Source organism: Marmota marmota, unplaced genomic scaffold (assembly GCF_001458135.2).
Source record: "Marmota marmota marmota unplaced genomic scaffold, marMar, whole genome shotgun sequence".
NCBI lineage: Eukaryota > Metazoa > Chordata > Mammalia > Rodentia > Sciuridae > Marmota > Marmota marmota.
Window position 1 is genome coordinate 1 of NW_026000141.1, and position 11,684 is coordinate 11,684.

The 11,684-nt window shown below is 38.8% G+C and overlaps 1 gene segment (V, D, J or C); it reads left to right on the plus strand.

The window, feature by feature from the left end:
* The first annotated feature begins 10,460 nt into the window (after positions 1 to 10,460).
* On the plus strand, positions 10,461 to 11,023 carry LOC107159056. The segment is given in 2 exon segments: positions 10,461 to 10,573; positions 10,698 to 11,023. Coding segments are annotated over 2 exon segments (408 nt in total).
* Positions 11,024 to 11,684: the final 661 nt, after the last annotated feature.

Here is an 11,684-nt window from a genome sequence, read left to right on the forward strand (position 1 = left end):
ATATATATATATATATATAAAACCAGGTACTGAACCCAGGCTCACTTAAAAACTGAGGCACTTCCATCCATTTTTGAAAAATATTTTATTTAGACATAGGATCTTGGTGAGTTGCTTAAGGCCTTGTAAGCTACTGAAGTTGACTTTATACTCAGGATTCTCCTGCCTCAGCCTCCAAGCAGAAGGGATTACAGGAATGTGTCACCATGGCAGGCTATGAAGGAACAATCTTCTTTCCATTCTGTCAAAGAGCAGTCAGGCTTGATCACTGTGTAACACAAACCCAAATCTATCTTGAAAAAATCTGCTAGATTAAGTATTTTCCTCTAGAAGGAGGAAGGAAGAGGTGATCTTACCTTAGGAAGATGCACATCTGTGAGTTGAGGTGGTCTCTTAAAGCACAGAGTTTAGAGGAAAATGGGTCTTGTGACCTGTGTGACAAAGACACCCTGATGTGAGGTCCATGGGAGTCTCCTTTACAGAAATATGGACCCCAGTTTCTTCTCCCAAACATGGGAATTCACATTCTGTCTGCCCAGAGCCATTCTTAATCCTCATTAAGCACACTCATTGTCACACAAGTTCTTTCTTTGAACTTATTTGAAAAGTTGATCATCTTCTCCTGATCCACTTCTGTCTCATTCAGTTTTATGACCAGATAAAAATGTAATGATTTCAATGGTTACATTTTCAAAGACCTGAGTCCAGATATGGTGCAGGAACACTCACTTGGGACAGACTGTCCTGATGCAAGCAAAGAATCCTGAGAGTGTGGATGTGGGCACCTGGTGAGGAAGAAGTCTCATTCCATCCTGAAGGAAGTCAGAAAACAAAGGAAAAGGCACCTACACTTCCAAAAGCAATATACAGGTTCAGAGTAATCCCCAGAAAAATTCCAATTACATTGTTCACAGAACTAGAAAAAAATTGTTTTAAAATTAATTTGGAAGAAGAAAAGACCCAGAATAGCCAAAGCAGTTCTAAGCATTAAAACCAATGCTGTAAGTAGGCATCACAACATTTTACTTCAAATTATATTACACAATTATAATAACAAAAACTGTATGGTACTGGTGTAAAACAGACACATAGACCAATGATACAAAAAAGAACACACAGATACTGACTATAAGTGTGTGGCCAAGTTATATTGTTATATTGTGTGCATGTGCAAATATGTAAGAACAAATCCCATTGTTATGTACAACTATAATGCAACAATAAAACAATGAAAAACAGGAAGAGCCACATAGGGTGGACTAGAAGTCACTGGGGGCCAATAAGGAGCCAGCGATTGGGAAATGAGGCTTGATTGAGGACAGGAAGCACAGCAGATTATCCAGCTCCTTTCCTCTGCCTTTCCAGGAGTCTTATACCCTCCATGTGAGTCCACCAACTGGCAGTGAGAATCTGGAGTGGGAAGAGTAGATGCTGTAGTTTACCATGAATACTAACGTGGTTCAAACAGGTGCTTCCCCTCATTATCTCTAAAGAAGTAAGGTGCCAATCCTAAAAATGTTGAACTACAACGCATTATTTTCCTGAAGATCAATCAATAACAACAGTTCTCATCATCAAATCCAGCCCCAATTTTTTTCCCAAGGCAGAGGACTCAGCAATATCTGGACATACATCCTAACTGAAAGGGCCAGGAGAAGTTGAGCAGATTGAGGAGGATGTGTGGTTCTCCCAGCCATATTTCTTCCTGAGAATGGTAAAGAATGGATCTATCCACCATCCTGATACTATGTTCTCAGGATATCTCACACAGCACACAGAATTCCTGGGAATCATTATGTGACATTCACAGAACCTACACTATTGGAAGGTTAGAGACATTCCAAAGGGGCTCTAATTCCTCAGCACTGTCATAAGCTCAGTCTATCCTGATTGAGAAAATAAATTCACATCAAACAATTTTAATACCCTCAGCTAAGCTTTTAGACCAGTAAGTTAGAGGTGTCCAGAATCTAAAGCATCTAAGTGGTGGGGGAGGAGAGGCAGGTGCTAGTAACAGATTTGTATGGAAGCCCCTCCCTCCTCTGAGTCATGGGAGAGGATAAGAGATGTCTGTTGAGCCGGGCCCAGTGTTGGGGCTCAGGAGGCAGCACTCTTGGAGAATCGCCACCATGGCCTGGGATTTGCTTGTCCTTATCCTCCTCACTCAGGGCACAGGTGATGCCCCAGGGAAGGGACACAGGAATATCTGGGCTAATATTGTATCTTCCCCAGCTCTGGCTCACCAAGGACCAGCAATGAAAAAAACAGAGTGTGTTTTTCTATTTTTTCAGATTCCTGGCCCCAGTCTGCTCTGAATCAACCTCCATCAGCCTCTGGGTCTGTAGGAACCAGCAATGATATTGAGATTTATAATAATGTCTCCTGGTATCAAAATCTCCCAGGAGCATCTCCCAAAATCCTGATTTATGGAGCCACTAATCGTCCCTCCAGTATACCTGATCGCTTCTCTGGCTCCCAATCTGGCAATTCAACCTCTCTGACTATTTCTAGCCTTCAGGCTGAGGATGAGGCTGATTATTATTGCTGCTCATATACAAGCAGCAGCAATTTACACAGTGTTCCAAGTTAATGGGGAAGTGGGTGCAAAATGCGTCTTGAGCTCACATGTTCCTATTCACTCTGAAGATTCTTCCTCAGCCCTGCACAGAGACAGCTTCAGGCCACAGGGCCATGAGAATCCAGTTCTCTCTCAGTTCCTCTTTTGTTCAAACATGAAGTGTGAAAGGAAACAAAATTTCCTATTCATTGTCTAAGGCTAATAATAATTTCTTCATTGGTGTATGATATTGTACCTTAATGTGCATCTCTTTTTAAATTCTTACATTAGGGACAGCACACTATGAAGATGCCCCTTTGGTCCAGTGTCAGTAGTTCTGAGGGAAATCATCAACCTTGGTGCCTCCTATTCCTATATGATTTCCATATTATTCCCTGTACAGACCTGCTTGAAGTCAGTCAGTCTATCTCTGCTTTTGCTACTCATGAGCACATCTATTGGTGAAGTAACAACCACTGAGAAATTCTGAGAACATTACTGAGGGAATGAGGACAAACTGAAAGATGCTGTCTTCCTTTAAGTCTTAAACATTTGTCATCAAAGTCAAGTGAGGTATACCAAACAGAATTTTAGTTGTGACTGTGTTCTTAGCCAGAATTATCTTTTCCCTCAGACACCTGAACCCCTGTCCAGGATGTGCCCTGCATCTCTCAGTAGAATAAGTTTTTCACCAAAGGATCCTTTTGTTCAAGAAGGAAGATATGTTGTTGTGTACACCCTTCCTCCCTCTGGGGTTGTCAACAGTTCATGATTACAATGGTGACCCCAAACTGATTTCTAGCTAGGATTTCTCTTAAAATGGATATTTTATACATAAAAATATAGCCAAGAATTCTTTAAACAAGTGAATAAGCATAGACTTGGTTTCCAGAAGATGAGACACAGTAACTGATTCTACCTAGTTTGCAGAACCTAAAGACATCCAAAGCTTGTTCCATTCCTTACACTTGTCTGAGTCAATGGACAGGTTTACTTCCCTCCATTAAGTACTGGAGCAAGGAGAAAGTGAAGCAGAGAGTAAGAGTAGAAGACAGGTTGGCATTGATTAGGGACACAGGAGAGTTGCACAGACCTTCATTGATATCTGTTTCTTACCATGGGACTGGGTTGGAGAAAGTGGCCATTAGAGACCTGGCCTGTGGAGTAGAAGCTGACACATTGTCAGTCAGATGAATAAGCAAAGATCACATACACCAAATTCAACAAGTCCTATTAGACCCTTGCAGAAGTGAACTGCTCAACTCCTCCCTCCTTTCTCTGGTGTCCATCATCAGTTATTTCTGATGATCCAAGTGTGGGTTCAGAACATGGAAAGGATCATGATGAAACAAATTTTCTTCATTCAAGTGTTGGGGCATGCATACAGAACAATGAAATATTTTTCAAAGGTAAATTTTAATCAATGCACTGGAGATAATGCCAAAGATTGATGGTACTTCAAAGGAGGATCAAATTTAGGAAAAGATTTTAAGCACTTTTCTGGACACTGACACGGTGCAGGAGCTATGCCCTGATAATAATGGCATGCATATTTGAGACTCAGATATCAGCCTGAGTTATGGATTAAGACAGGAAGGGCCAAGGAATCCTCAAAATGTGAAAGAGCAGAAAGGAGGTCTTGGAGGCAGGATCAGATAGAAGAGGGTGTGAGCAGCGAGAGAGGGCTGAGGAATGCGAACAGGGGTTCCTGCAGGTAAGGGCAATAGGGGAGGAATGTTTCTCCATGAGCAATTAATGCTGTCAAGGCCTCTATAGTTGTCACCTAAAGAATGAAGTGCATGGTGCAAAGTGAAAGGTGGGTCAGCTGTGAGGTGATCACTGATCTCTGGTCCATCTTACAGGACTTGTTGAATTTGGTGTATGTGGCCTTTGCTTATTAGTCTGTGTGAAAATGTGCAAGCTTCTTACATGCAAGACCTGAAAATAGAAGTCCTTCTTGATTAAAATAACAATGAATTACAACTTTCCCCTCTGTGTTTTATATGAGGGGGACAGTTTACTTGCTATGACTTGTAGAACACTACTCTTTTGTTCTTCAAGATCAATCTTCTCTTAATCCCTCTAACAGTTCTCTTCTCTGGTGCTGCTACTTTGTGGTTTACTCTATCTCCTGGTTCCTTGCTGTAACATTGTCTCTCTCCACTCATTCCATGTACTTTGACATTATGTCTACTATCATTTTTTAGAGGTTGGTGTGGAGTCTTTGCAATATATTCTCAATTATGATACTCCTGTCTCATTTGTTCAATACAACATATGTTCCTTGTCCTCAAATCAGTTGAGACTTTCCTGGGCCTAGTGGTCTTGCCTTTTTACAGGATATGTATGATTATATGCTATGGTATGATGAGACTATTTAAAATCCTAAATTGATATTTTTATTTTAGCAGATTATATGACCATGTTGACTAAACCAGCTTTCTCTGGAATGTTGTTTTGACATTGAATCAATTTAGAAAACTTTCTTTATTGTGAGATTTGGACAGGTCAGCTAAAGTACAGGTATCAGTTTACATGTTAACTCTTGTCCATATTCTTCCCTCTCTGGGAACATATTGATGCAAGGGTAGTTCAGAATTGAGCCTGAGTTTCAGGGGGATTTTCCAAAACTCATTCCTTTCCACAACCTTCCCACTATGCATGGCTCCTCAGGCCTTCCCTTCTGGTTTTCTGGCAACACAACTGGGAATTCAGTTTCCTTCACCTCCTGTGACAGGCCAGAAACACACACGGGACTTAGAGGACAAGAGTAACAAGACTAGTAGAATTAAGTAACACTGTCTTGGGGAATCTGCTCTTCAATGAAAAAGGAAAGCCACCAAAGTCTCCACTGCCCCTTCTGTGACCCCAGAAGAATTTCCCAGGTCAGAGTCAAGTAGAATGGAGAAGAGAAAAACCCTAATAAAAAGAAAATGTGCACATACCAAAGTTTCACAAAGCATAAGGAATTCCCATTCTCCTCTTGGAGACACAAGAGTGGGGCTTATTCTGGAATCTTTCTGTCCTGTTGGTGTCCTGTTCAGGTCCCGAGATCTTCAAAAGCAGGCCTGGAACTCAAGGTAGAGGTAGAAAACTCTCTGCTGTTTGGGTGTTTTTACTGTGCTGATGGCTCCTCCAGTCTGGTTTCTGTGATTTGTTTTCCTAGGTGGTCACAAATATCTTTCACAAATCCTGTCTGAGATTTATTTGCTAGATTCAGTCTGAAAAGATAGTGTGTTCTTAATGAACTCTAATGAAATCTGAAAACAACAATGATATTTTCACTTAGGAAATTAAATAACTCTGAACCATAGGCCATGCAAAACACAGATAAAAATCACTTTGCAAGTACTTTCAGAAAATTATTGAAGAACTTTAGTCACACTTGTGCTTTTTTTTACATTCTTTAAGTTTGTTTTAATTATTTCTACATGGGAGTAGAATACAATTATGCATTTTCCTGTACCTAATCTAAGGTAACATTATTATTCTCTAGTGCCTCCCCGCACCTTATTGTGAATTAGTATTCGCATATTAGAGAAAACATTCAGCCTTTATATTTTTGACATTGGCCTAATTCACATACCATGATATTCTCCACCTTCACCCATCTATTGGCATATTCCATGATTTCACTCTTCTTTAAAGTGGAGTAATATTCCACTGGGGGAAATATATATATATATATTTGTGTGTATATATGTATGTGTGTGTGTGTATATATATATATATATATATATCACATTTTGTTTGTCCATTCATCTATTGAAGGACACCTAGGTTGGTTCTATAGTTTAGCTATTGTGAATTGAGCTGCTATAAACATTGACATGGCTGCATGACTGCAATATGCTGAATTCAAGGTCTTTGGGCATAAACCAAGGAGGGGGATAGTTGGGTCAAATGGTGGTTCCATTCCAAGTTTTCTGAGGAATCTCCATACTGCTCTCCATAGGGCTTGCACCAATTTGCAGTCCCACCAGCAATGTATGACTGTACCTTTTTCCCACATCCTTGCAAACATTTATTGTTGCCTGTATTCTTGATGATTTCCATCCTGACAGAAGTGAGATGAAATCTTATTGTAGTTTTCATTTGAAAGTCCAGTATCATTAAATGAAGAAAATTTGAAAGCATTCCCTCTAAAATCTAAAACAAACATGAATGTCCTCTTTCACCATTTCTATTCAAACATCATCCTTGAAACTCTAGCCAGACCAATTAAAAAAAAAGAAAGAAATTAAAGGAATACAAATAGGTAAAGAAGAACTCAAACTATCACTGTTTGCTGATGACATGATTCTATATCTAGGAGATCCAAAAAATTCCACCAGAAAACTTCTAATACTAATAAATTAATTCAGCAAAGTAGCAAGATATTTAAAAAATAAATCAAATGCATTTCTATATATCAGCGATGAATCCACTGAAAGAGCAATTAGGAAAACTCCCCCATTCACCATAGCCTCGAAAAGAAAAATACCTGGGAATCAATCTAGCAAAAGAGGTGAAAGACTTCTACAATGAAAACTACAGAACACTACAGAAAGAAATTGAAGAACACTTCAGAAGATGAAAAGATTTCCCATGCTCCTAGATAGGCAGAATTAATATTGTCAAAATGGCCAAAAAGTTTATACAGATTTAATGCAATTTCTATTATAACCCCAATATCATTCTTCATAGAAATAGGAAAAGCAATCATGAAATTTATTTGGAAAAATAAGAGACCCAGAATAGCTAAAGCAATCCTTAGCAGGGAACCTCACAATACCAGAACTTAAACTATACTGCAGAGCAATAGGAACAAAAGCATTGTGGTATTGGCACCAAAATAGAATTGTAGACCAATGGTACAGAATAAAAGACATAGAGATAAACCCACATAAATATGGTTATGTCATACTAGACAAAGGTGACAAAAACATTCACCTGAGAAAAGATAGTCTCTTCAACAAATAGTGCTAGCAGTACTGGAAATTCATATGATGCAAAATGATATTAAATGTCTATCTCTCACCCTGAACAAAAAACAACTCAAAGTGGATCATAGACTTAGTCACTAGAAGAGAGACCTTTCACTTAATCAAATAAAAAGTAGGCCCAAATATTCATGAGTCTGCCTAGGATTAACTTCCTTAACAAGACTCCTAAAGCACAAGAAGTAAAATCAAGAATCAATAAATAGAATGGATTTAAATTAAAAAGCTTTCTCTCAGCAAATGAAACAATAAATAATGTCAGGATAAAGCCTACAGATTGGAAGAAATTTTTTACCACATATACCTCTGATAAAGCATTCATCTCTAGGATATTTAAAGAACTCAAAAAACTTAACAAAAAAAAAAATAACCCAATCAATAAATGGACCAAGGAAATGAACAGACACTTCACAGAATAAGAAATACAATTGATCAACAAATATATAAAAAAGTGTTCAACACTTCTAGCTTTTTTATTTAATATCCTTCAGATAATTATGGTTGATCATGCCAAATTCATGTGATAGGACAAAACAAAACCAAGACGATAGCAGATAATCTAAATAACTGCTTTTCTTTGACTGGACACATAAGTTAAACATAAAATTGAATGTAATATTTAGATAAGTATGTCTATAGAAAAAAAATTAAAGATGTTTATGCTGGATGAAATAAGTTAGGCACAGAAAGATAAAACACCATATGATGTCAATTACATGTGGAATATATAAGAGAAGGACTCACAGAGGTAGACAGTAAAATGATTCCACAGCAGGGGTGAGGTGGGGTAGGAATAAGATAAAGTGTGGTGTTCATAAAAGGGGAAAAGTTTTCTGTCATACGGGAGGAATGATTTCTAATGGTCTATTGCATAGTGTGGTTATTATAATTAATACTAATGTACTATGGTTCCAAAATCAAATAAGAACATATCTTAATTTTTTTTGAGATGAAAGTAATTCAGAATAGTGGATCACATAGAAAGGGAAAGTGGATAAATGATTTATTTCACAGGTAGGATGAGTGAATGGAGATGTTGAGAGAGAGAGAGAGAGAGAGAGAGAGAGAGAGAGAGAGAGAGAGCAATTGGGAAAGACTGCTGATGATCCTGGAGTTTCCTTCTTCTGTTGAGAAAATACTTTAAAATTAATTGTGGTGATGGTTGCACAACTCTGAACATGGTCAAATACATTGTAGCATATACTTGAAATGTTTGAACTGCTGTTGAGTGAGGTACAACTGAATAATGTTGCTTTACAAAATGAGGTAATGTACATTCTGAATTTTTTTTTCCTGACATTTCATCAACTGCACTGTCCAGGGGTCTCATATTGTAGTATACTGGTTGTACAGCCGCTGAAGTGAAAAGTTATGCTGCAATTGTCTACCAAGAATGAAAATGCATTCTGCTGTCATGTATACCTAATTAAAATACATTCATTAATTCAAAAAAGAAAACCATCCATGAAACATGGAAATATTAAGACACTCCCCGAAATCAAAATCTGAAAGAATTCAACAATACAGGTTTACTCAAAAAATAGTAAACAAGGTCCTTCAGAATTAAATAACACAAGAAAATAAGTGAAGACATATGAAGAAATAAAAAACACTAGTAGGGCTGGGGATATAGCTCAGTGGTAGTATTGGCCTACCACACTGAGGCCCTGGGTTCAATACCTTGCACTTCAAAATTAAAAATAAATTAATTAATTAAATTAAAAACAATGGTAAAGGTTGCTACCCAGATAAAATAAAATTTAGTATATTGAAACTTTTAAAAAATGAGGTTTTAGATTAGCCTGACTTAATCATTCATCAATTTATATATGTATAAGAATATCTTCATGTACCCCATATTAAATGCCATTTAAAAATATAAAATATATTTTGGGCATGGTGTCACATGCTTGTAATCCCAGCAGCTTGGAGGCTGAGGAACAAGGATCATGAGTTCAAAGCCAGCCTCAGCAACATGATGAGACCCTAAGCCACTTAGCGAGTTCCTGTCTCTAAATAAAATATAGAAATTGCTTCAGATGGGCTATGTGGTTGAAATCCTGGGGTTTGATAACAAGTACCAATTAAAATAAAATTAAAATCAATTAAAAACAAAATACTTTATAATAAATGTCTCTTGTTTGGATAGAAATGACCCATTATCAAATCTTACCCTTCCCATCTTGCTCTCATCTCCTTATAGATACCTTACTCAAGGGGTAGGATTCCTGTTCCTCACATTTGAGACTGAGATTAAGCCACTGAGACAAAACTAGTCGTTATTTAGAAATGGACAGGCAGGAATGAAACTGCAGATCAAGTCAGGACTATGGCCATGGCGGGGGGGGCACCCTGTTCCCTCCCTGAGCCTTCTTCACAGTGACCCCTGGATGATCCACATGGCACATGCTGAGTGGGCTGGGAGTGACAGGTAAACTGGTAGAATTTGATTCTGCATATGCTATCACAGAACGACAGGGTTGGGAAAGAAACATGGCTGCCTCTGAGGAGAGTCCAGCAACAACAACCATAGCAGGTGATTCCTTGTGTGGTCAGAATTGTTTCCTATCATTAAAGATATCTTGGAGGATAAGCACCAGCAGAGGGCACTGTGGGGTGGCCATCCATGGAGGTTCACAGAGATACAGTGATATCTCACCAGAGACACTGAAGATCCAAGAACTGACAGAGATGATGGAGTTCAGCAGATCTTACTCTCCTGGGCAATCAAGGATATTCAATTAATGTTTCTGATTCCCCAAAAGTCTAAGGCAGGAAATTTTCATTCCCAGAGCTGAACTCTTCAGTAGAGGACTACAAGAGTATACAGATTCCAGGACATGCCAGATATGGCTGAGGAGAGAGGCAGGTGCAGAAAGCAGATTTGCATTGAGGACTTCCTCTCTCTGAGACAAGGAGGGACATAAAAGCAGTCTGGGAGAGCCAGGCCCAATGCTGGAGTCTGAAGAGGAAGTTTTCTGGGGCACCTCCACCATTACCTGGACTCTGCTTCTGCTTATCCTCCTCAATCAGGGTAAAAGTGTGACATTTGCTGAGAAGGGTTTTGGCAGACTTCTGGATTGATGTTTTCCCTCCTTATCCTCAGGTTTAGCAGACCAAGCATTGACTCAACATAGAGTGTGTTTCCCTCTTTCCAGGTTTCTGGGCCCAGTCTGCTCTGACTCAGCCTCTCTCAGTCTCTGGAACTCCTGGACAGTCAGTCACCATCTCCTTTGCTGGAACCAGAAGTGACATTGGGAAATATAATCATGTGTCCTGGTTCCAAAGTCATCCAGGAACAACACATAAACTCATGATTCATGGTGTTAGTAGTCAGCCCTCAGGGATCCCTGACCACTTCTCTGGCTTCAAGTCTGGCACCACAGCCTCTCTGACCATTTCTGGTCTGCAGCTGGAGGATGAGGCTGATTACTACTGCTGTTCATATGCAGGCAATTACATTTACCACAGTGGGCCAAGTTGAAGGAGAAGTGAGACCAAAACTGCACAAAGCATAGAAGCTGTGCCTTGCTCTGAAGATGCTTCCTCAACTTGGTACAGAGATTTCTTCTTGCAACATGAACTAGAAATTTAGCTACTCTCAGCTCCCCTCCTGTTCCATAGTGAAATAATGAACAAAGTGTAGCCCTTGTTTTTAAGTTCTTGGGACAGTGACAGCTTTCTCTGCTCTGGTGATGTGGTCTCTCTAATCCTTGATCTAAAGAAAGAGAAGGTTAAATCCATGCCTATAGATGCATTTTCTCAAGTTCTCGGTGAAATCACAAGTCCCTCAGGTCAATGTATGTGAGTTTTCTCCTGGTTAGTATTGCTGTTATGTAAATGGCTCCTTCTTTTTTTTTAATTAATGAAAGAGATATTTGGAGGGTGACAATGTTATTCCTCAGGGATTCTGAATGTATATGTGTTACAAATTTCTAGAAGAAACCCCAGTTAGAATAAAACGTTAATTCCATATGCAGACATATCATCCTCAAATTACAGGGAATAACATCCTGACAAACCCTTATAAATAAAAAAATACAATTCAAAAAGTACCTTAATACACTCAAGCTACTGAATGCCATTGTTTAGTAACCTCATACACTATAGAATATAGGTTTTTGCCCTCATGATTACAAAGCTTA